At 33.4% G+C, this 26,122-nt stretch overlaps 1 protein-coding gene across 1 annotated transcript; it reads right to left on the bottom strand.

Annotated features, from left to right (window-relative positions):
* Nucleotides 1-13,971: 13,971 nt before the first annotated feature.
* LOC132609101 (DEAD-box ATP-dependent RNA helicase 13) lies at nucleotides 13,972-25,748 on the bottom strand. Its single transcript, XM_060322945.1, has 15 exons — nucleotides 25,471-25,748; nucleotides 23,149-23,433; nucleotides 22,060-22,259; nucleotides 21,780-21,974; nucleotides 20,719-20,895; nucleotides 19,509-19,891; nucleotides 19,016-19,196; nucleotides 17,974-18,096; nucleotides 17,780-17,896; nucleotides 17,181-17,285; nucleotides 15,658-15,798; nucleotides 15,429-15,494; nucleotides 14,712-14,864; nucleotides 14,505-14,586; nucleotides 13,972-14,404 (listed from the first exon to the last, which is right to left on the bottom strand). Exons 1-15 carry the CDS (start codon nucleotides 25,634-25,636, stop codon nucleotides 14,352-14,354), a joined length of 2,427 nt encoding a protein of 808 aa, XP_060178928.1. The 5' UTR covers nucleotides 25,637-25,748; the 3' UTR covers nucleotides 13,972-14,351.
* Nucleotides 25,749-26,122: the final 374 nt, after the last annotated feature.

Below are 26,122 nucleotides of genomic sequence, written 5' to 3'. Positions count from 1 at the left end.
TAAGGTATGTTGGGGGCCTTGTCCCAGCGAGTATGTTTTCCATGTTCAGACTTATGTTAGAGGTTTCATAGACTAGACAAGTCAGTTATGTTATATCATACATTCGGAGTCGTATAGCCATTTTGGCTCATTCATGTTATTTCCGCACTCATGTTTAAACAAGTATTTTTATTAAGTATTATGACTTACTACGTTTCATAAAGGCTTATCATGCATTCACGTTATATTCCGCTCATGTTATGCCTCATGATGATTCAGCAAGCCATGTGGTTCGCTCGGTCACATGAAGTAAGGTACCGAGTGTCGTATTTCGCCCAGGCCATGGTTCGGGGCGTGACACCTTTAAAAAGAATTATAGTCGCCATGGCTCCATCTAAGCAGAATGCTTACTTTTATATTAGCATTTGAGTATAGTTGAAGAATTAAGATGGTTATTAATTAAAATAAGATTGAAAAAAATTATTTAGCAAAAATAATTCAAAAAAGGTTGAGTATGCTCTTGCCAGAGTATGCTCTTGCCAACTGTAGCAGAAAAATGATAGGATTAAGTTACTTTATTACTTCTAAATATTTTCGATTTATGCTTAGTGCCAGTAAGTATTGATCATATTATACCATTATTAAATAAAATCAAAAAAATATATTTAGCAAATATAATTCAAAAAAAGGTTGAGTATTCTCTTGCCAACTGTAGCCAAGAAATGACAGGATTAAGTTACTTTATTACTTCTAAATATTATAGTACTTGAACCATTTTTAATATCTTCACTTTCTCTTTATTTTTTCTTAGATAGATCAAAAAGATTAGTTGAAAGTTTCAGATAACGTATAATAATAGAATAATATAATTTTGCTCATGTTGGGTCAGGGCTTTCCCCGGGCTATCGTTACTAGTCTTGATACCATTGGGTATTGCATAAATAAAATAACGCGTGGTTTATATTTTTCCTTTTCTCACAAATAATATATGCATAACTTATATGAGAATTTATATATTATAATGTTGGATGAATTGTGGAATAAAAATAAAACGCATTAACAATACATTGATTAAAATAACTAAAGGGACAAACTAACCCTCTCAACAGTAACAAACTTTTATTTTATTTGAAAAGTAAACACACACTTTTAGATTATTACTATATATTAATTTTAGTACATCAACTAAATATTTAATGAAAGATAATCTTTATATTAGAATCATATATCGTTGCAATCCTTACGTAGTAAATCCTGTATAACTAAAGTCTTTCTTAACTAATCTTGATCCCTTAGGTGCAGACTTTCAAATCTCACTAAAAGTCCCCTCCTCCTCTATCTTTTTGTTTTCACTACTTAAGGATAGATCGTCGCACAAAATTAAACTATTATAAGAATAAAGAAGTAAAAATAACGTGGAATTGAAAAGTTTTTGACCTAGAAATACAGTTAGAAATTAGAATTTGCAAGCAATGGCCAAGAGAAACCAGGCCATTAAAATTCCATTGGATTCTCCTCTTTCCTACTTATAGAAAATATCCTAATTAATCAATCGGTTGCTATCATTTCGTTGTTGAAAATGATATAAATCGGTTCTTAAACACAAATTGCTACCGATTAATTAGATTCCAAATTGTTGACTTTCACATTCAAAGATACTCTTAATCACGTATATACTTCTAAGAATATATTTATTACATATTGAAGAAGAATTATTAATTTTGAAATTCAAACTTGGAAATTATAACTATACAATTTCTTTAATTTGTAATGCAAGCACATAGCGTACAATGAATCATTTGAGCTGTCTGGCTATCAGACTTATAAGATTCTCTAACTCTGACTTATAACTAATATAGTTACGTAATCTAAATAAAGTCAACGGTATTACATTATCAAAGCACAAAAAATAAAAATAAAAAAAGGCATGCTTTCATCACGTCAATGCTCCTACTTGTAATTATTTTTTTGCTTGGATATAAATGATTGAGCAGAGAAAGTAATTGTGAGAGAACTCCCACTTTAAAATGTTGCTAGTTTCGATTCTTTCTTGATTCTCTCATTTCTACTGTTTTCCAGTTGTAGAGCAGAATTATTTTTTGTTAAATTAAAAAAATAAATATTTAAATCCTTATATTCTTAAATAATTTGGTCTTTCACCTTGGAGAAATTGTAAAGAAGCCTGCCCATTGTTTGAGAACAGACTTGCATAAATTGAATTCCACTCATATTATTAAAAAAGAAGGTCCAGGTCAAAATGACAAATGACAAAGTTTAAATATTTATATAACTGTTCAGATTAGTTTATTTATCTTTCTTTGTCAAACTGAATATTATTTCATTGGTGTCACGTTTACGTTTAGCGATATGTTCAATTATACCACTTTCTAGACTAACATTTGGGTTAAAATTAATTCAAGAAATTATGGTAAGAACTTGCTTATCTCGGATGGTAACATAATATAATAAATTCAACATAGCCATCATCATTAATTCATCTAACACCGTAAAAATTACTAACAATTGTGATAGAGTGGTAAGTACTCATCCATCTTTAAATAGAGTTCTCAACACTATAAGAAAATATAGAAATTGCAACAACTCTTTTCACAACAAAAATAATATAATTGGAAAAAGTCAATATTTGATAATAATTTAGTTTTATTGTTAACATATATGATGAATCTTTTAAAAATGAACATCTTGTTTGTTGCCAAAAATTTAATTTTGTTATCATATAGTATTGACTATTGTTGCAAAAAGTACTTTTGGCAACTAAAAAAAATAAGTTGTTGTACGTCGTTGCAATAACAGCTGTTGGAAAAAGTTTATGCAACAAGAAAAAAAAATGTTATTGTCAAAAGTACTTTTTGCAACAATAACCTATCAATGGCAACAAAAAAAAATTATTGCCAAATGTCTTCTTTCTTGTATTGCAAGTTCTTGCTCTGAGAATGAAGTTGAGTCGCCTTTGATAGGAGGGCTTTACGTGTGAGATTTCTCAACCAAATCAGAATTAGTCGGACCTCAAAGCAAGTATCGGATATCGAGTAGGAAACAATTTTTTTTTTTAAATAACTCCATAAAAGATAATCTATACGACTGAAGACTTGACTGTGTCCAAGCATGTAGATATCTTCAAATAATTCCAAAGAAGATCTTTGTAATTGAAAGCTAGAAATTGATACAAATAATGACCTCTAGTAGTTTTTTCTAATAACTTTTTCTACCTCTGAATTTTAAATATTTACCTTTTGTCATACATCGATATGACGATATTGGATCTTATCCACCCAAGGGATCAATTTTATTTTTATTTTTTTGCTTCGCGTCATTTTCTTATTTTATCTTTTACTTGATTTTTTAAACCAAAACACAAATATTTTAATGGGCTACAGTTAAGCTGATATTGGCATATTTGTTCCATTACTCCTCCTTCTTCTTCTTCTACTTTTGTTTTTGCGCGGATTGTCCTTTAAAGGCACTTGTCTTTAATTTTTACCCCTCAAATTGTTGGCCTTTAATTTTTGTCCTTCGCTTAAAAACGTGACCGAAAATACCTTGAGATTTCGGGTTCGAATCCCGTTCAATCAAAAATTAAAAAAAAAAATCACAAGGCACAAGTTGGATTCGCAAGACAGTGTTTGCCTTATGCCTGAAGGCAAACTTAGCTTAATAATTGAGAGTTTCATGCAAACTCTGCCTTAAGGGTAGAGTTGCTACCTTAAGACAAACTTTGTCTTAGAAGGTAGAACTCGGCCTTGCGAAACCAAAACTTTTCTTTGATTTTTTTTTTTCAAATTTTTGACTGAGCGGGGTTCGAACCCAGAACCCATGAGCTTTTAGGCGAAAGACAAAAATTAAAAACCAACAATTTGAGGGGCAAAAATTAAAGACCACCACCGAATAAGGGCAGTCGTGGAAATTTCCCCCATTTCTTTGGTCAATTTTAATTTAATATAGATATGTGGTGTATAAAATGGGCTAAAAATAATATTTATAATTGGGCAATTCGCAGGAATGTCCTTATTTTGGGATGGTCATTATTTTTTGTCCCTCAAATTGGTGGTCTTTAATTTTTATCATCACCTAATACCATGAGCTTTGCAGTTCGAACCTTGGCTCAGTCAAAACAAATAAAAATCGCAAGGCAGAGTTTTGTAGCAAAGTTAGGCCTCAGACAGAGTTTGGAACGTAGAGTTTTGCATTCAAAATTCTGATGCAGGTACTCTGCCTTGCGAAATTCCTTTTTTTTTTTTTAAATTTATTGAGCTGGGGTTCGAACCCACAACCCTCAGGTATTAGGCGAAGGTAAAAAATTAAAGACCACCAATTTAAGGGGCAAAAATTAAAGACCAGTGCTTTTGAAGGGCAATCCGAACAAAAAAAATGTTTAAAATAAAAAATACAGAAAAATAAGGCTCATCAGTCCAAAAGGACAATTTTCAGCCATTTTGTAACTACATGAGAACACTCGAGACCAAGTTTAAACGAAGGTTAAAGTTATGGGTAAAGTATGTATAATACATATTAAGGAGAAATATTTACGAAATATGGCAATAGTTTTTTATTACAAAACATAACATTATAAACCCTATAAAAAACATGCTTTAAAAAAAATTAAGTTTTTTTTAAATATATTTTTAAAAAATATATATATATATATTTTAAAAAATTCTCTCAAAAATTTATGTATGAAATGTGCATACCTCGCTCAAGGCTTAAAAAGTTCGCTCAAAATTTAGTGTATGAAAACGGTATGAAAAATGTATGAAATGTGTATATCTCGTTCAAGGCTTAAAAAAGTCCTTTCAAAATTGTGTGTATGAAAATGGTATGAAATTTGTATCTCGTTCAAATCTTAAAATTTTGCTCACATTTTCGTGTATAAAGTTCATGTTAGATTTCTGTAAAATTAATACAACTATAACAACATTGTATACAACTTTGATACAACATTCAACAACAACAACAACCCAGTGTAATCCCATAACGTGGGGTCTGGGGAATACAACATTCAAGACTTAAAATAATCGCTCAAATTTTTGTGTATGAAATGTGTATATCTTGCTCAAGGCTTAAAAAATTCGTTCAAATTTTGTGTATGAAAATACGTCATGTTTTGTAAATAAGGAAAACTATCTAGTATATATTTTGTAATAAAGAGTCTTAAGTAGATACCCTATGTCATTTTCCCTAAAGTTATCCACTTTGCATGGTTCAGGGACAATTTTAACCTTTGCCAATTTTTTTTTTTTGATGTATGTTAATGTTCAAAAATATCATATCTAGTCAAATTGTTGATTTTTAGGTTGGAACTTGTCTTAAAAGCTACATTAGGGAGTCAATATTGAATTAAAAGTCAACGTTGAGTTGATTGCAAATAACATCTACTACTTGTTAAATAATGCGCCATTTGCTCGTGACCTCAAATGACACGCACAAACAGTCACCAATGGAGAAAAAAAAGTTTTTAGAGATGATGTTGTCGTAGCTAAGGCAAGAATATTATATGATAGAATCTAAGTTACATATACTGAGTTACTGATATTGTAAAGACTATTTCACACAGTCTAATTTGAATATGTGATAGAAGGTTGGTTACCACCTTTATCAGATAATTATTTAACGCTTACTAAGAGATTTACATGTAATATTTAATTAATAAGTGATTTAATTATATAATATTATTTACATCTTCAATCCATAGAACCTTTTGTTTTACTTGAGCCGAGGGTCTATCGGAAACAATCTCTCTATTTGCCAAGGTATGGGTAAGGTCTGCGTACACCCTCTACCCCAGGGGCGGATTTACATGGCGGTGAACACCCTCGGCAGAAAATTACAGTGTATGTATAGGGTAAATTTTTTATATTTATGTACATATATTGACTTTTGAACACCCTGAACAAATGCAAAAGGTTAGCTCAAGCGGTCCAGGGTATTCAAAATTGTCTCTAGTGTCCTATGTTCAATCCCTAGGGACAACATAGTATTTTATATTTAGCTTTTGTACCCTCCCCAAGCCTCACTTGTGAAATTACATTGGGTATGTTGTCAGTGGCGGATTCAGGATTTTCACTCAAGGGGTTCGAAAAAAATAATAAAAGCTAAATATAAAAAATAATGTTGTTAATGGGAATCGAACCTAGAATCTAGAGATTATCTTGAACCCCCTGGACCACTTAAGCTAACCATTTGCATTTATTTAGGGTGTTCAAAAGTTAACATATGTACATAAACACAAAAAAATTATCCTACATATACATTGTAATTTTTTGCCGTGGGTGTTCGGGTGAACACCCTCGGATAACTCTAAATCCGCCCCTATTAATGTTGTTATCGTCGTCGTCGTCAATTCATGAAACTTAAATTTAGGTGCCATTTGGCCATAAAAATTATTCACTTTTTTCCGGAGTTTTTTTTTCACTTTTGGGCGTTTGACCATAAATTGTATTCTGGAATACCAAAAACTCAAAAAACTTGTTTTTAATTTTTTTTTTTTTACTTTTTTTTACTTTTTTTACAACTACATTTCACCAAAAAATACATTTCAAAAACTATGGCCAACTCCAACTTCAACTTCAAAAATTCCAAAAAAAGTGAATTTGTTTTTGGTATATATGGCCAAACGGCACCTTAGTATCACATAAGCATATCATTCGAATACGAAGTTCAAGCCTGAAAGAAGCGACTTTTTGATTAAACGTATGAAATTGGCTAATTAAGCATTATACTCGAACAAATATTTGACTAGAATGGATGGTTTCGTATCTAGTGCTAAGGTGAGAAAATCTAAATCAGAAGACCGGATTTACAAATATGTGTCAGTTGAAGTGTGATTTTGTATATTAAACAAGTGCTCACCTGATCCGTTAGCTTCCTTATCAAAACTTTACCAAATTTATACATAATTACCAAAAAAAGAAAAAAGAGGTTCCCTTAAACTACCAGATAAAATGAAACTAGACACCAGTTCATTATATTTCCCCTTTCCACTATCCCAACACCACACATCCTTCCACCAACCAGAAAGTAAATTTTAGAAACCAAAAAAATCTAGAAAAAGAAAGTCACTTTAATAACATAAAATAGAAAGAATTATTTTAAAAGGGGACAAACTAAGTAAGGGAAATTTAAATAGGGTGAGGAACCTAAAAGATTTGGAATAAAAAAAAAACGAAGTGACACTTGAAGGAGAGATTTTTGTTATTTTTCAATTACAAGAGATGTCCATCTAAATTTGCTAAATTATCGAGAAAATCAAAATAGCCAAACTTTGTAGTAAAAATGAATATTGGAGGTAACTTTATGGAATAGGTTTGCAACTTTTCCTTCTCTAGCAAGTAGATGTTTTTTTGGGCGTGTGTGGAAAGTTCAAAAAGATGGATATTCAATTTTTTATTTTTATTTATTTTTTCTTCAAAAAATGGTAGATGGATGTCCAACTTGAAATGAGGAAGTAAATTCTAAGGAAATTTGCATTCACCAATGTTCTAAACTAAAATTTCAGTTCTGAAATAAAGACATACACGAAAATACATTCAACAGTTTGACATGAGACTATGAGAGGATGTTCCTCTTGTACATCTCAATGATTATTCACTGCGCGAAATAAAGGTTTTTCTCAGTGATATTTAATCGAAAGTTCGTACTATAAAATATGATTTTTCCATCTTATTCCACCGAACCAGTTCACTGGAAAAACGTATGGTAGGAAACAAGTTCCCGTTGAAATACTTGGAGACTTACTAGCTATTTTTTCCATATGAAAACACTATTACTTAGGTTTTTCCCATCGACATTCAGTGGGAAATAGCCGCTGAACACTTTTTAGTGAAAAAATAAAGATTTTTTTAGTAGTGATTTCTTCTTAACTACATGAGCATAAGGAATCTATACTCAGGTTTGACTCCCCTGACATGATAGATAAAGAATCACTCTTCACCTGCTTGAAAGCTTTTTATTCTGTTTTCGCCGTTGTTCACGTAAATCTGTAAAATGGAAAACATGATCAAGATAATTAAGAGGAACAAAGGTTGGAAGATTAAGCAAAAAAGAAGATGTCAATGTTAATTATTTAAGAAAGGTTTTTTATAACTGCGCGAAACACGAATAAATTTACTAGTATTATGTTTAAGAGTGGTCGGTTTTGAATCCCTCTTATTAATTGTATACGTAGTATTTAGCAAAACGAAAACCACTACCTGGGTTGGGTCAAAATCTCGTCTTGAAGAATCCATCATCAACTTGGAAAATTTGGTGAGAAATAATTAATACAAATTCATAAGATTTAATAGTGGAGAACAAACTACCCCTCCATCCCAATTCACGTGCATCGTTCGATTTCGAGAGTCAAACGAATTCTTTTTACTTTCAACTTTTCATATGCCTTTTTATATTTTTTGAATTCAAACATTGTAGTTTTTTTCACTTGGTGATTAATAAAATATTTCATTACCTAAAAAAGTATAAGTTTTGTTTTCTTGAATTTGTAGTTTTTTTTCCTTTTTTCTTTTGCCATACTTCTGTCACCCACCTGAATTCTTTTAATGAAAGTACTTCTAATTAATACTGTAAATATAAGAGCAAAATTCTTAAAAGGTCACCCAACTATGTGAAATTATTTAGTAAAGTCATGTCACTTAATTTTGTATCAATAAAGTCACTCAATTTATAGGTCTTCTCTTCCAAAGTCACTCTACAGAATTTGTCATCAGAAAAATCTGACATGGCAAAATAAATTAAGTTAACAATAAAATATTAAAAGACCCAATATGAACGACCCGACTCACCCACAAGTCTAATAGATTAAAATATCAAATTAAACTCTCGTAAAAAAAAATGTTCCCAGAAACCAATTATGCTGCAGATTTTAAGCAAAGATTTCAGCAAAATTATGATCTTTTTATTACTGCCTGATAAACCGCCAGAGGTATCTGAACACCTTTTCTAAAAATTTAAATCATTCAAATTAACCACTCGTTAAATGCAGGAGTTAACCCCCCAAATAAACCGCCAGAGGTATCTGAACTTTACTATAATAAAAACACTATAAAAAAACTCCCGCAAATTATAACTTTTAACCTCCGCAAATTACCTAATTTTTTGTATTGAAAGCCGAAACAAAATGATTAAAACCGGAAGGGTTCGAGTCTGAGGAATAAAATCGACTTTGATGGAGAATGCTTTAAGCCCCAAAACCGATACCAACAAATCAAGACTAGTCAATTTCTTGTTTTTTGGGATGGAACTTGTCTTAAAAGCTATAGGGAGTCAAAAGTTGAACTAATTGCAAGGAAGTCATTATGGAGCTGATTGCAAATAATATCAACTTGTTAATTAATGTGCTATTTGATCGTGACCTCAAATGACATGCACCAAAACCAATAGAGAGAGAAATGTAAGCCCGTCAACCGGTTTGAATCGGACCGGACCGGTAACCGATTTAAAAATTGGAACCGGCCACCCGTTCCGGTTTATCGGTTTTAAAATGCAAACCGGACCGCTCCGGTTCGAAACTGTCCAAAACCTCTTTATTTATTTATTTTTTGTATAGTATATATATATTATAGTATTTATTAGTTTATTGAAGGTATATTTACATATGTTATATAAGTTTATAAGTAAAGTTTATATATTTACTGACTAACTGCAATACAGCATATACGTGTATATATATATATATATATATATATATATATATATATATATATATATATATATATGTATACTATATATACTTATAACTTATACATATATGTTTAAGTTATATGTATACTTATAAGTTATAACTTATAACTTATATATTATAACTTAAGTTATTTATAGCTTAAGTTTTTTCTAAGTTTATAAATTCGTATTTTATAAATTAAGTATCTTTATATTATAAGTATATTCTTAGTATATTTTTCAAGTATATAACTTTCTAGTTTTTAATTTAAGTAGATGTATATTATAAGTATATTCTTAGTATATTTTAGGTATATTCCTAACTTAATATAAGTAAAAATATGAACACAAATAAATAGAAGAAAGCTCAATGAGCCATGTATTTTATTCATTCATGGATAACATTTATTTGCAAGTTGTAGTTTTTTTTAACTTGCAAATAATACATGAGTTGCAAAGAAATAGTAGAATAATAAAATCACCAATTGTCAATCATTTGGTTAATTTCCCCCATATCATATTCAGTCATGGAGATATCTTCAAAGTCTTCCATTTGGTCCGCTCCACTTGCTATCAAATCTTCAATCTCTTCCTCTTCGCCTTCCACCGCTTCTAAGTTTTGGTTGCGTCACTTCGATCTAATCCAATCGCGAATGCACACTAGTACTTGCAAGCTAAAACCAGATAATGAGTGTCTATGGTCTCCAATTTGTTGTCTTCCTTGGTAAAATGCACTCTCCGAAGTCACGGTTGATATTTGAACCTTAAGGATATCTCGAGCCATTCTTTAAAGTATCGAATGACTCGCCTTGTATTTCTTCCACCATGCTAAGACGTCCAAATCATCTAGTTGGTTGATATCCACATTTGGCTGCATCAAATAAAAGTGATATTCATCAAAGTTTGAATTATGAGAAGGAGTTGGATGTGAATGTAAAACTTTTAAATGCGACAAACCCGACAAACCCTTTTTGCTACTTTGAGAAGTAGTAGGGCGTGGAGCAACGGGTGTAGCATTTTCTTCCAAATTAGAATAATGACTAAAAACTTTTCTAAACTCGGCATCAATCGCGAGCTCGGCGTCAATTAAAGATGGTTTAACATCCTCTTCAATTTCTAAAAAGGTATAAATTTGATTAACCAATGCTCTAATATAAGACATTTTTAAACAAGGATTTAAAAGAGAACCCAATATAAATAAAGTTGGGATGGGAAAAAAATACTTCTTATATTTTGTTGTCATATTTAAAATAGCCGCTTGATAACCGGATTTATTTTTATACTCTTGTAAAACTCTAGCTATTTCCGCTAAGTAGGCTAAAATTCCGGTTACCGTAGGATAGAATTGTCTAGAAAAAGCAAGAGTTGCATTATAAAAAATTTGTAAGAGTTCAACACATTCCTTAACATCTTCCCAATCCGTAATATTTAACCAATCATCATTATTAATATTATATTTGTTGTGAACTTGTTGTATGAGAATCCTATACTCATATGCTTGTTGTAGTATAATGTAAGTGTAGTTACACCTAGTCTCAATTTCTACTTGAATTTTCCTAGGTCTAAGGCTATTTTCCACACAAGAATTCTTAAAATATCTCAGTTTTCCCCTATTAGCATTACAAAAAAGAAACGCAACCGCATTTCTAACTTTTTGAATAGAATTTTCAAAACACTCAAGACCATCTTTAACAATTAAGTTTAAAATGTGACAATTACATCTCACATGAAAAATATTTTTTAGCGGAGGGTTTAATCCCCTTTTTAAAAGACCAACCACCTTTTTATTATTAGAAACATTATCTAAAGCAATACAAATTGTTTTTCTATAAATGTTAAAAAATCTCATAATAGTAGACATTGAATCCGCTAAAAAATTTTCATCGTGACGACCTTTCCCTTCATCATATAAAAAAGCTATAATTCTTTTTTGCGTAACCCAATTATCATCAACCCAATGACAAGTAATAACAAAAAAATCTAACTTATTAAGACTAAGACCCAAATCGCGGTAAGAGAAACATTACAATTTAAAGAATTAAAAACATGACGCAAATAAAATCTATATTTTTTATACAAATCTATAACATCCGCTCTACAAGTACTTTTAGGAATACCCTCAAATAACGAATTATAACAACGTTGAATGTAAGTAACAAACCCCAAACCCGAAGGAAAGGAAAATGGTAAACAATCATAAGCTACCATTTTAGCTATTTCTACGCGCTCTTTTTTCTTGTCATACTAAAATTTTTTACTGGTTAGTGGGTCTATCGTCATTTGAATACCCCCACATTTGAACTCATTTGCTCTCCCCAAACATCCATATGTTTAAGTCTCATATGCTTATTTAGTGTACCCGTTCCACCATCCTTACTAGTTCCTTGCCTACAAGCAAATACTTGTCGACATATGGTACATTTAGCTATTTGGCTTTCCTTATCCTTAGTCATAAAATTCCAAATTTTAGCGGTTGGCTTACGAGTTCTAGGTGGTTTGTCTTGTGTATGTGATTGTGCAGGACCTGTATCTCCTATGGGATTTTCGGGGGCTTGTGTTTCATCATCATCATCAATTTCATTAAAAGTGTCGGTATAATGTTGTTGCATTGCCTCATGATCTAAAAGTGGATTATTTCCACCAACATCAATACCTAAATCAAATGTTTCGTTCACAAATGTTTCCTCATCAAACCCACCCCTAACAATACTACTACTACCGGCACCACGTCTAAATCTCTTCGCCATTATTAAATAGAATTAATTTAAATCACACTCAAATAAATCACAAGAAAATAAATTGCAACAAATTAAATTTCTAGAATTAAATTGCGTAAACTAAATGACGAAAAATAAAGATAGAGTTGGAACGAAGGTACTAAATTGCCGGACTAATTTCTAACAAAGTGAAGGCGGCTAGAATTGCAAATCCACCAAAGCTACTTCGGATTGTTGCAAAATCACCAACTCCACCAACAATATTATAATTGCAAAATTAATAATTGAAACTAGAATAAGACTTTATAATATTTAATTGAGAGAAATTTAAAGTGACTAATTGTTGCAAAGTAACTGTAATTGAGAGATTGAGAGAAAGAGAAGAGTGAATTGGTGTGGATTAAAATGAAAATGGAGAGGGGTTTATATAGGGGTGGGGGATCGGTTAAAGTGTTAAAAAAAAGTTTGGGGGGTTGAGGGGGCCAAAATGGGGGGTTTGGAACAGTTTGGCAACGACCATTTTTGCAAATGGACCGTTGGCCAACGGTCCAACCCATGTCCCAACGGCTACATTTAAAAAAAAAAAAAAATTCTGACCAGTTTAACCGGTTGCGGTCCCAAAAAAAAAAGAAACCGGACCGGTATATATTAAACGGTTGACCGGAACCGGTTACCGGTTAACCAGAACCGGTTGATGGGCTTAGAGAAATGTCATTCATCTCGACTATTTTATCGAATACTTGTTAGTTTTAATTTTCTGTCAGAATAAATATCGAGTAATTAAATCTATCAACTAAGACTTATATAAGAAGAAATAACTTAATATTTTTGCCTTTGCAAGAATTTAAACCTGAGACCTGATGGTTCTCCTCTTACTTCATTAATCACTCGGTCAAATTGTGAAGTTTAGATTTGGAGACCAAATTTACAAATATGTGCAAGTTGAAGTGTGATTTTGTATATTAAACCATGAAAATACATACATCCAAAAGTTGACTGAAACTTGGTCCACTGTTGCCTCCTAGACGAAACAAGTGCTGATTTGGTCCGTTAGCTTTCTTATCAAAACTGTTTACCAAATTTATATATTAATTACACCTAAAAGAAAAAAAAAAAAGAGGAGAGGCTTTCGTCGATTACGAGATTAAATGAACTGAGATTTTTTCCCCTTCCACCAATATTGAATTATAGAAAAAAAGAAAAAAGGTCTAGAAAAAGAATGTCACTTTGAATAAAGCATAAAAAAGAGAGAAGAACAAAATTCGGCTTAAATCATACACAAATTAAGCATCTGGAAGGAGAGATCTATGTCCTTTTCCAGTTATAAGACGTCCACTTAAATTTGCTAAATTATCGAAAAATCAAAATAGCCAATATTTGTAGTAAAAAAACAAATATCAGATGCAACTTTATGGAATATAATATATTTGCAACTTCTCCTTTTGTGGCAAATAGGTGTTTTTTTTTTGGTAAAGTCAAAAAAGACGGATATTCAACTTTTCTTTTTTGTTTTTTTGTTCATGAAAAGGTGGGTGGATGTTAGATTAGAAAACGAGGTAGTAAGACTCTGAAGGAAATTTGCATTCACCATCGTAATTCTGAATTCACGTGCAATACAAAATTTGATTTCAACTCTAATCATCAGATACTATAGTCATTACAACATGATTTTGGCCTTTTTAACTTAAGATGCAACTACAAAATTTTGATGATCAATCTATAGTTCATCTAATTTAGTCATGGATTTTCCACGAGCATAGGGTCTATCCCTTGACCAGTGCGGATCTAGAATTTTGAGTTTTATGAGTTCCGAATTCAGGAAAGGCATCTTACTGGATTCTAGATATAAATTATTTATACAATACAGAGTTTTGGACAAAGCTACTGAATTCTGCCAAACCCGTAACTACACCTCTAGCTCCGCCCTTGCCTCTGACAGATTAGATGAAGAATCACTATGGATCTTCTTTTTACAAATCCACTCTACTCTTTTCCTTGAAGCTTTTTCTTCTGTTTTCGCTTTTGTTCACGCAAACCTGTAAAATGGGAACATGACATTGATTATAGGAACCAAAGCTGGAAGATCAAGGCAAACAAGAAGATATCGATAATTATCTGAGAGCGGTGAGGGAATACGTTTTTTGGTGTCTTTTCTCTTTCTCTTTAACTCGTTTACATCTCTCCGCCTCTCAGCCATATTCTTCAAATCCAAGTTGCTCTGCGAGTGTAAAAAGTGGATAATAGGTGAGTTTAGGAACAGAAGTAGGCATATACAGAATATGCATACGTATTTAACGACTGTACTATTGAGATAGTACATAAACAACTACACTTCTCTATTACCTCTGGACCAGCACTCCTAAGTGCCTGGAGGGGCTCGACACAATCCTGACCAATAACAACCAGTTTCTTCCTGTTAACATCTCCGGAATTATTTGGATTTTTCTGCCTAGCTAATTCCTCCAGTTGGTTCTGAAGGAGAGGTGAAACACCAGCCTGAAAAGAAAAGCAAAACCTTTACACTTGACACGCGAAAAGATGGATGCATATCTAAATTAGAGCCATCAAAAACACCAAAGAGAAGGATTATGTTTTTCCCTACTTGTACCACTGTGAACATCATACTTATTTTTTTCAGCAAAGATAAACCACACCGACTTTTTTTTTTCTTTTTTCAGAAAGAAATTTTCTTCGACAAGAAAATTAGACATAGTAATAGCTAGTCTATTTGTCCCATATCATCTTTCACTTAAGAGAACAGCAGGCCTCTTGTCTGCTCCAGTTAGCTTTTTATGGAAGGATGGCTTTGGGGGAAAAGCAGTTATTTCAGGAAACATCACATTACTGCAGGACATCCCCCGGCTCCCCCCAACAAAAAAAAAAAAACAAGAAAGAGAAAGAAAAAGTGTCGGTTTTTTCAATATCAATGGACATCCAGAGTTGAACATGTTGCATAACCAAGCAGAAAGTTGATCATAGCACACCCTAAAGTCTCCTCATAATAAAATCTGCTGCATATGGGATGAGAAACATATATGGAGAAAGAGAGAGAGAACTCACCCCAGCCAAGTAGCGTTTTGAAAATGTTTTGGGTTGCAATGGCCGTGAAAGAAGACTTTTGAGTTCCTGCAGTTTCAAATAAAAAGTTCAATATTTTCACAATGTACAAAAGAGTCTAAGACCCAAAGTGGTTTGACCCTTCCCTGGATCCCGCACATAGCGAAGCTTAGTGCAGCAAGCTGCCCCTTTTTTTAGATATTAATATCAGAAATTTCATAATCAGAATGACCTCTTGTAGATTGGTTAGTTGAGCAGACGTGCTTTTCCTTCGCTTATGATTGTTCACTCTTTCCTCCTCACTATCATCCTCTTCCAAAACTAGTTCCATTAATTCAGCACTTCGCTCAAGCCAATTTTTCTTGGCCTTGTCCTGAAATAAGGAAACTAACAATGAATCCAATGTATAAATCTGAACTCAAGTTACAAGCGAGAAACAAAGGAAAAAATATTCTGGAACTTTAAGACCAAGTTACTTGCAGGATACAGAGAAAACAATTTGCTAAATAGGTTTTCTCCTTTAAATTGTGGACCCCACCCTCCATCAAATAGTAAGAATTTGTATAGCCGACCCCGACTTGCTCAGTGAAGTGTAGTAGTTGATGTTGTAAAGCCCACACCTGCGGAACCCCCTACCCAAGGGTGGAGCCCGTCAGTGGCGCTTTTCCACTTTGCTCTCTCGGTGACACGAAACACCAACCATAAGGTTGGAGGTGGAGGGTCCTTAGTCCTTACCACTAAGCTATTCCTCGTTTTTTTCTTTTTGGATTAGTGCAGATAAGTTAGTACACATTTTTGTAAGGAAACCAATCAGGGAGAAATTTCCGACTACTTTCAGCAGATTCTTAGTAAAAGAATGATGAATTAAGAATGTTTTTTGTCTACTAACAAATATGGTACGTTCCAAGAGAAGGAAAAAGTATCTCACTGCACTCTAGCAAAAAAATCCTCCTTTTTAAGCGCTTTATGGTAATTTAAAGCAGAATGGAATAAGATTTCTAAAAGGTAAAATACTTAATTTATCATAACCATGTTAATTTGTCCCAAAAGAGGAAAAAAAAAGAAGATAAATCAATAAGGTAGAAGTTTTCACCTAATTGTGCTAGATTCTTAGCAAAACAACTATAAAGGAAGAATAATAGCATCTTGACTAATTTGGTATCCCCTAAAGGAAACACAATTACATATCTTTACCCCTTCTAAGATAATGCCAAACAGTATGCTACATGCTTCCTAAAAAGGAAATTACAGATTGCCTAGTAACCAAGTTGGTATGTCCAAAAATATAAGAAGAAGAAGAAGGAACTCCGTGTGTATAATAAAGATGATGCTAATAAGAAGCAACTGGAAAACAAGATGAATGCTTTCACTTTCAAAAGCAAATATTGAGCCCGTTTGGCTTAGCTTATAAGTTGCTTATAAGCTGTTTTCAGCTTTTTTGAATGTTTGGCTGGCCAGCTTATAAGTCATTTTGTGCTTAAAATAAGCCCAAAAAAATAAGTTGGCCCGTTTGGCTTAGCTTAAAAAAAGCAACTTATAAGCTAAAAACAGCTTATAAGCTGCTTTTTTTAAGTCCATCCAAACAGGCTCATTATTTGATTCAGAAAACTCTAAAGGAGAACATTATCTGCTGAAGTGTAAAGGAAATTGCATTATCAAGAAAGATGCATTATAATCATCAGGAGTCACAGACTCGTGACCATGACACTGGAAGAAGCATTTTAACACTCAAAGATACATGGACCAGAAGATCACCTGAGAGTCCTTTCGTGAAATCTTGTCTATTTGACGTGCAAGGGATAATCGCTTCATAACTTCGGGCATGTATGACATTTCTAAAGGAAACCGCTTGAAGTTTTCCTGGAAATAACAACAGTATTCATTAGTGTAAAAACCACAGAGAATTGCTACTCTAATAGAGCTTTTCATAAAAATAAAGTATAAATGTAAAGACAGGAGGGAGATAAATTATACGCCTTGAAATGGGTATCAATCGAGTTAAGCATACAGCTACAATTAACCAACAGAGAAAGATAGAAGCAACAAATTGTAAAACAAACGAGAGAAGAGAACCAGTAGAAGCAGTCTTCCTAGAGAAACATAATGTCACTGTTTCATCTAATAATTTTGTATATAATATAGAACGAAATAATCGTAAAGTTAAAAACCTCAAGGAAGTATTCCTATCCTAGAAAATCTATACTTAATCGAGTCAACTTCCAAACTACATGGTTTCCTATCTTACGCTGTCCCCCACTCAAAGCCACCACTTAGAATAATTATTCTTTCATTTAAAGAGAATATGTATCCATCTAATGAGTATTTTCTCCTTCCAGTGGCTATTCAGAGATTACCTTTGAAAATGACTTGCATAAAGCAGCAAACTTCGAGGTATCATTTGGTGTGATTAGAGCAATGCTACACCCATCAGAATGAGCCCTAGCGGTTCTTCCACTTCGATGAACATAAACCTGCACAACAAATTTAATATATCGAAATTCCAAACGTTGTAACAAGCTATCAATAAGAAGGCACGCTACAAACTTACTTCAGCTGAATGAGGTAGCTGATAGTGAATGACGGTTCGAACACCCGGAATATCCAACCCTCTGGCTGCAACGTCTGTTGCAATGAGTATACCATGTGCTTGTCCCCGAAACCGATCAATTGCCTGCATTGAACAGAATGGCTAAGAAGAAAAGGCAACAGAGCATATAGTAAAATACATTTTAGTATTTAGTGTTCGTGAAAAAGTAAGGCGATCGGACAAGACAGAACAAAATAACATATTTCGTCTTCTCAATTGGAGAATGAAACAATCTCATAGCAAGTGTAAACATTGTCCCGACTGCATATAGCGGGTTGCAATGTTCTAGCAAGACAAAAGGAAAAACTAGTAACATAGGCATAATGATACAACAATGTAAATATCCCAGTTTTAGCACAATAAGCACTAGCAATCCCTATTAACCTGAAAACAGTACCTTTGCTTTATTTCTGGTTTATTTATGTTGTTTGATTTTTTTTGATAAGGTAAATAATTTTATTGACAGTCAGGGAATACCGTACACAACATATACCAAAAAGAAGATAATGTACACCAAAATATGGTTTTCAACAAAAGATATCCAATCCTCTATACAAATAGGGATCTCAAAAGTACACCAGATGCCCTGTTTGTATAGAAAATTTGATGTCTTTTTTTAGGATAATAGTTTTGTGCAGGTTCCGGGGGTCTTTCGGAAACAGCCTCTCTACCTCCCAAGGTAGAGATAAGGTCTGCGTACACTCTACCCTTCCAGACCCCACTTATGGGATTACACTGGGTATGTTGTCGTTGTGCAGGTTCACTACTTTTATTGTTTACTGCTATTGTACGGCAGTTTGTCCCAAATCAATAAATTATTACTTTATCTAAAGTTATTGCATCTTCCGGTACCAATTTGTCAACTTATTTGAGAGCAGATTATTGGTGTACCATTCAAAAACCACTAGTCTGAACATTTCCTCCTTTTCTCCCCAAAAGAAGGAAATTTCAAAGTAAAGAAAAGGAGCATAACCTAGTATGGAAAAGAAATCATGAAAGTGACCTTAAGTCGGGCTCTCTGCTGCATCTGGGCATGAAGTGTCCAGACATTGACGCCAAGGATCCGCAAGAGGGAGGAGATATGACGTAAAGCTGCAATGGACGTACAGAAGACAATTGTCCGACCTCGTCCATGAACACTCAAGATGTAATACAAATACCCATCTTTATCTTCTTCCCTGCAGCTGCAACCCAATAATGGATGATCGATTTCATACCAGGTTAGCATGCATTGTCAAAACAAGAATGAATTTACAGCAGCAGAAATATGTGCGAAGCTTCAGTTTAATATAAAACTATAGCAAGTAAAAAGGAAAGGGTATCTCAGACGAAATATATACAAAACTTTCAGATTTTGGGCAAAGGTTAAACTTCACCAGCACAAAGCACAAAAAATCATCGAAAACGTGTTCAGAAAGCTGAGGTGATGTAAGCCCAATGTCGGTAAAGTTGGACAAAGTATATTGAGCAGAAAAAAACAGCAAATACCAACTTACTCTATAAATGACTCCTCGAGCTTGTTGGCTAGAATTGATGCATTAGTCAGATCAATTATTGCAGCATCTGCCCTCATTCCTGCTCTCTCAGACAGAGTTTCTATTGAATTCAACTCATCGTTTGCTTTTGATTTTTGAGATCCACGCTTTAGTTTCTTCCTGAAATCGGCAGACAAAGCAATGGTTGCAGAAAACACAAATGTTTGCCTTTTCTTTCTTTGGACACTGGAAACTGTTTCACAATTTTGTGATTTCTGAGAATCATCATCAGTTGATTTACTAGCCATAGGAAGCATGTCAACTATAGACTGCAACTCATGGAAATGGCCGTTTTCTATCATGCGATCGGCCTCGTCCAGCACAAAAAATGACAGTGAGTGTAACTGCAGAGGCAAAAAGAAATTAATAACATCCACTCTATAGAAAGAATAGAAACATGGCAACACATGTTTTTGTATAGTTGGGTTATCTGGAATGAAAGGAATAGACGATGCTTTGATGGGATATCAACTACCTACAAATCTCTAAAAGCTAAATGCCTCATGTTCTGCATAGTTGGGTTTATTTATCCCCTTTAGATTCCCCTGTTAACTTTCTGAACTTTGTCAGCTCTCTGTCCCTTAACTAGCTATGTAAAGGAGAGCTGACCCTTTTGCTATTCTACTTTTATAACTACTATGCATAATGCCTGCAATGAAATCATTTACTTCATCAAAGAAAATGTTTCACTTTATCCATAACAAATGTGGAATTACTGGCAAGGACCATTCAGATTATCAGGTCTCATGAGAATTGACAACCACTAATTGAGGGACAGTTAGTCTTAAGGACCACAATCCCTCGATTTGAAGTTATCCACACTTGATAGCAATTATTAAGCAAACCAGGTAATCTACACACCCAGTGCACAACCTTATTAGTCTTCACATTCTACATTCGAGTAAAACTTCAAGCGGTCGCAACACAGGGTTCTGAGGGATGCGGAAACAGAAAAATAGTTTTCTATTATGAAAAGAAAAGGTCATACAAAAATCTATTTCATACATGAAGAGGCAGAATCAACTCTTTCTATCCTTTCCTGCTTAGCCAACCGATCATTCTCTTTTTTCCTTTTTTCTCCTTCCTTTTTTCCTTTAGGCTGGGGAAGAAGGGGGGGATAGGAAGAGTCACCCTGTGAAACAAGCCTGTTATGTCATAAGTTGGCACTAACCTCCACGAGATGAGTTTCACCACCAGACATAAGTTCCCAAAGCCTCCCCGGAGTTCCAACAACTATTTCAGGCCTTGTTCTCAAAAGTCTTTCTTGCTTTTCACTTGACATTCCACCAACTATAGGGACAACCCTAAAATTGGAATGTCTTGCTGCTTCCTTCAAATGATCAGTGACCTGGAGAAAAGGAATTATGATAAATTTAAAGAGAAAAAAAGGATAGGCAAGAAACTGCAAAGGAGAAGCCCCTCACAATGTGCAATCAAAATGAGTTGCAGGGAACTAGCCCAGCCAAGTCTAAAGAGATAGATAGCACTGGCAGGCAATATAATGGGGGGCATGTGCATAGTTTTCTTACTTTCTGTCGATCGCTTCATTATTGAATAACAAAAGGAAAATCCAACTACGTTAACAAGGACTGCAATGTAAATAGACATGAAGTCCGCATTCCATCCTGAAGGACTTGCAACAGGAAAGTAACAGCAAATAGGAAGACAGAAACTTAACATAGTAAATCATAAGTGAAGCACATATTTTCTTCCTTTTTTTTTTCTCTGTTTTGTTCCCCTAATGTTGGTTGAATAAATGGGACTACAGAGAAACAATTTCCTGAACTTGATGCACCTCGGACTAAGCCTCAGCATCGATACATTTTTGTTTCTGTGACATTACCACCTTCATCTTCATCGGAAGAGATCCTGGGTGATTACTTGGCAATGTTTGCCGCCAACAGCATGAAACCCAGAAGGAGAAACTTGCCAAGCGGCTGCATTTCTACTACTATACATATTGTGAACAAGCATTTGGGGCCAGAGACATGCATACATATATTTATATACATACATATATTTTGTGTGTGCGCGCGTGCGCGTGCGCGTGCGCGTGCGCGTGCGCGTTAGATATCTATACACATATGTATATATTCTATTACAGGTGTCTCGGCACAAATACAAACTTCTTTACAGAATCTATGCTATGTTCAGAACAAAAACTAAATGGATGACAAGATATCAGCATTATATTGAAATAATAAAGGAACTGTAATATGAGAATCATCACACCTGAAGGGCAAGCTCTCTTGTAGGAGTAATAATAAGAGCACGAATAAGACCTGTCGGAGCGACTTTTTCATCCAATTCTCCATTTTCTGGAAGCTGCCTTTCGGCCTTTTCTCGCTCCTCAAGCAGACGTTGAAGAATGGGCAGACCAAACGCTAGTGTTTTCCCAGAACCTGTCTCTGCGGCACCCACAACATCCTGGCACACAAACCAACCAGCATAAATATCATTGTATATGACAGCTTCTCCAGTGAAATACCTTGATTTTTATCAGATAGCCAACCTTTCCTTGGTGAGCAGCTGCAGGAATACACGCTTTCTGTATTGGTGTGGGTTCTTTGAACTTGAGCGCATATATCGATTTCATGAGCAGTGGATGAAGTCTCAGCTCATTCCATGCATAATATTCATTTTCATCTATTGAATCTTGTTCTTCAGTTTCATCTATTGAATCCTGTTCTCGATCATCGTTTCCATCGGTGACTATTCGAGTCAAATTTCAAAACCAGAATTAATGCCAAACCATAAGAGAAGTCTTCAATGTGACATCATATTGCAGTGATAAAATCTATGGATCAGGCACTAGTCAGTCGTTCTGAAAGATTAATTAAGGATAATTTCGATCTAGGAGCCATTCCCAATCTCTATTTTTTCTGTTTCAGCATCTTCTTGATGCCATCAATACAACAATTACTTCATCAAAACTTAAGGATAATTTCAACTGCAACATTAACTTATACCAGTTTCTTGACCAATAAGAATGGATCGATCTACTCCAAACTTGTGCAACTTAACATTCGCCATATGTTAAAACAGTTAAACGGAAATAGGCCAAAAGTTTCTACTGAGCACCAAAGAACATTGCACGTGCAATAATAGAATTTTTAAAAGCACTTGTAGGAATAGAATTATAGGCAAGTTTTTGTCCTTTTTATTAACTAAAAACATGATGAATGATCAATACATTTAGCAAAAGAATAACATATTCATCTCGCACTGATCTTTGCATTTTTCCAACATTCAAGCAGAGCTAAACTTTCTATTTTATAAACGGCATTGAATTAAACTTACAAAACCATTCAAGAACCCAAGATACAGAACTTAGCTTAGTGGAACAATAGGTCACAATATCGATGCACTGCACATCCAGTAAAATAACTAACAGCAATTAAATTATTGAAAGATTCGCCAATGTGATTAAAGGTTGTCTCTGCATTGACATTGAACTTTAAGTTAAATGACTTGTCCAGAATTTAAGAAATTACGAAAATATCCACAGATGCAATGAAAGAACAAGTTTGCATTATACTAAACTTGAAAATTGAGAAGCCTTTACAAAAAGGAAAATATCAGATTTAAATGCAACACTAACCAGCTGATGACTCTTCATCTCCTTCAACTTTATTTACAGCATTATTATTAATCTTATCCTTCTTTTTCTTCTTCTTCTTCTTGTTCTTTTTTTGTTTCGGTTCCTTTTCCACCTCCTCAATCTCCTCTTCATTCTCATCCTTAGCTTCAGAATTCAATTCCTCATTCTTGGTATCTACTTTCAGTTTCTTCGGTTTCGTCTTGCCCTTTTTCTCACTTTCTCCATTTGATTTGGCAATATCCAAATTGTACTCCGATTCATCGATCTCTTCAAGAGATAAAAAACCTACACCCAAACACCCCAACCTGTATAAGTCCTTTTGAACCAAAAAATTTTTGTGCTAGCCAATCCAGATTAACAAACACGCACAAGTTTCAACTAACAAAAGGAAAAAAATCAACAGAACAAAAGAAAGCTTAATGACTAACACAAAATGCACAGTATTCAAGAAAGCTTACATACCGAATAGTTACTGTTATGTTAAGGTTTGCAATCTCCTAGGATGTACAACTGCTTAAATTCTCAAAAGTACCCCTAAAAGAAGTTAGTTTAAATATTTTCCAAAAGAAAAAAAGGCAAAAAAAGAGACAATCTTTTATCTCTGCCAAGATAATACATCAGCAATGACAACAACAACGATAACTCCAAGTTGGAGTTGGCTGTATGAATCGTCAATGCTTGGGCCCTTAATATAGCCCAAAAATTCAATCTGATATTTTCCGACAGAAAATATGCAAAAAATTGAATTTCGTATTTGTCGCCCAGAGAAACACATGGTAAAAGTTTCAACTTTATCCAAGTAGAATATGTATTCAATAGTGATTTTCTCTAAAACTATCAGAAAAATTCAACAAAACTGTTCCTAAGAGTGAATGCAAAGGTGCAGTAACAAAGAAGCCTCCTTCGAGCTCATAGGGGCCATTTTCATTTACATAATTTATCTTTAGCCTGAAAATTTCTATCTTTTAGTCTTCTCCAAGAAAACATAGACTAAAAATTCAATCTTCATATTGTTGCTAAAAAGCTCAACTTCAAACAGTAACAATATCTATCCAATAGTGTGTTTTCTCTAAAACTATCAGGAGAAAAAAAAAATACAACTGATTCGATGTGAAAAGGCAGATAAAACATGCTAAAAGTTTTCAACTTTATCCAATAAGAATTCGTATTCACTAGCGGGCTTTCTCTAAACCATCTGAAAAATTCAAACGGAGAAATAAAGTGGCTTCCTTCGAACTCGTTCCAGTCCATCTGGTCTAAATTATTTACATTCCCCATGAGAACATAAGCTAAAAATCCAATCTTTATATTGTTGCTAAAAGTTCAACTTTATACAATAACAATCTATATCCAATAGTGGGGTTTTCTCAAAAACTATCAGGAAAAAACCAACACAGCCAATTCATTGCAAAAGGGAAGAAGAAAATAAACCTCCTTCAAGCTCGTTGGAGCCAATTTCATTTACATAATTTATCTGTAGCCTGAAAATTTATATCTTTTAATCTCGCCCAGAGAACATAGTCTAAAAATCCAATCTTTATAGTGTTGCTAAATCTTCAACTTTATACAATAATAATCTATAACAAATTGTGGGTTTTCTCCAAAACTATCAAGAAAAAACAATACAACTGATATAATACAAAAGGGCAGGAAAAAAAAAAAACCTCCTTCGAGCTCGTTGACACCAAGAGAAAACATGCTAAAAGTTTCAATTTTATCCACTAAGAATTTGTATCCAATTTGAGCTAAACTATTTATCTTCCCCAAGAGAGCATAAGCTAAAAATCCAATCTTTATCTTGTTGCTAAAACTTCAACTTTACACAACAACAATCTCTATCAAATTGTGGGTTTTCTCCAAAACTATCAGCAAAAAATCAATACAATTGATTCAATGCAAAAGGAAAGAAAAAAAAAATCCTTCCAGCTCCTTAGGCTAACAAAATTCAATCTTTAAGTCTTTCCCAAGAGAACACAGACTAAACAAATTCAATCTTTAATTATTGCTAAAATTTCAACTTTACACAATAACAACTCTATCCAATAGTGGGTTTTCTCTAAAACTATCAGAAAAAACCAAAACAACTGATTTAATGCAAAAAGGAAGAATAAAAAAGAAACCTCCTTCAAGCTCATTAGGCTAGAAAAATTCAATCTTTAAGTCTTTCCCAAGAGCATATATGCTAAAAATCCAATCTTTATACTGTTACTAAAACTTTAACTTTACACAATAACAAACTCTATCCAATAGTGGGGTTTCTCTAAAACTATCAGAAAAAAGCAATACAACTAATCAATGCAAAAAGGAAGTAAAAAAAGAAACCTCCTTCAAGTTCATTAGAGCCAATAAGAAAGGAAAAAGCATCATCTTTCTCTGTAAGTGTTGGATTCCATTTAAGTGAATTGATTCTTTCAAATTCTTCAGATTCAACTCTGTTTCTTTTCTTTTTGTTTGGTCTTTTCTTCTTATCTAATGATTGAGAAGCCATTGTTAAAGAGGGGAGAGGTTCCAAATTTTCTAACAAAGAGAAAAAAAGAAGAGAGAAACAGGGTTTAACGATTTTTAGGGCTCTACCCTCATTTTTTTAATTTTAATTTTTTTTGTTTGTTTGTTTGTTTGGAAGTGATTGTATTTTATTTCTTTTGATGATAAATTACAAAGACCTCCACACTTGTTTCTGATAGTTACAGATACGTCTCTTTTAGTTTTCGGAATGAATAGTGAGACCCTCTCACTAAATTAAGTTATATGAAGGGTGTCTGTATAAAGAGAAATGTTTTTTCTTAAAAATAAGTCTTTTTTTTTTTTTTTTTTTTTTTGTATTTGGTATACAAGTTGAAAAATGTCAATTTAAAAGTATTTTCATGTCTATTCTTGAATTGTTCCCTGGTACACATGTTCATGAATTATAAGTTTAATTCAAGATTTAAAGTAAGTACTATTTAATTTTTAGAAGGCTGCATATAAAATTGCA

This window comes from Lycium barbarum, chromosome 9, assembly GCF_019175385.1.
Source record: "Lycium barbarum isolate Lr01 chromosome 9, ASM1917538v2, whole genome shotgun sequence".
NCBI classification, from domain to species: Eukaryota; Viridiplantae; Streptophyta; class Magnoliopsida; order Solanales; family Solanaceae; genus Lycium; species Lycium barbarum.
This window is presented reverse-complemented; position numbering and strand designations above follow the sequence as displayed.

Bases quoted from the DNA above. Each gene is read 5' to 3' on its own strand.
- LOC132609101 (XM_060322945.1), bottom strand. From the start codon at position 25,636: ATGGCTTCTCAATCATTAGATAAGAAGAAAAGACCAAACAAAAAGAAA. The intron at 21,975-22,059 runs GTTGGCTATCTG...TTTGTGTGCCAG, and splicing joins CAGCTGCTCACCAAGGAAAG to GATGTTGTGGGTGCCGCAGA. The intron at 17,286-17,779 runs GTAATCTCTGAA...TGTTATTTCCAG, and splicing joins TATGCAAGTCATTTTCAAAG to GAAAACTTCAAGCGGTTTCC.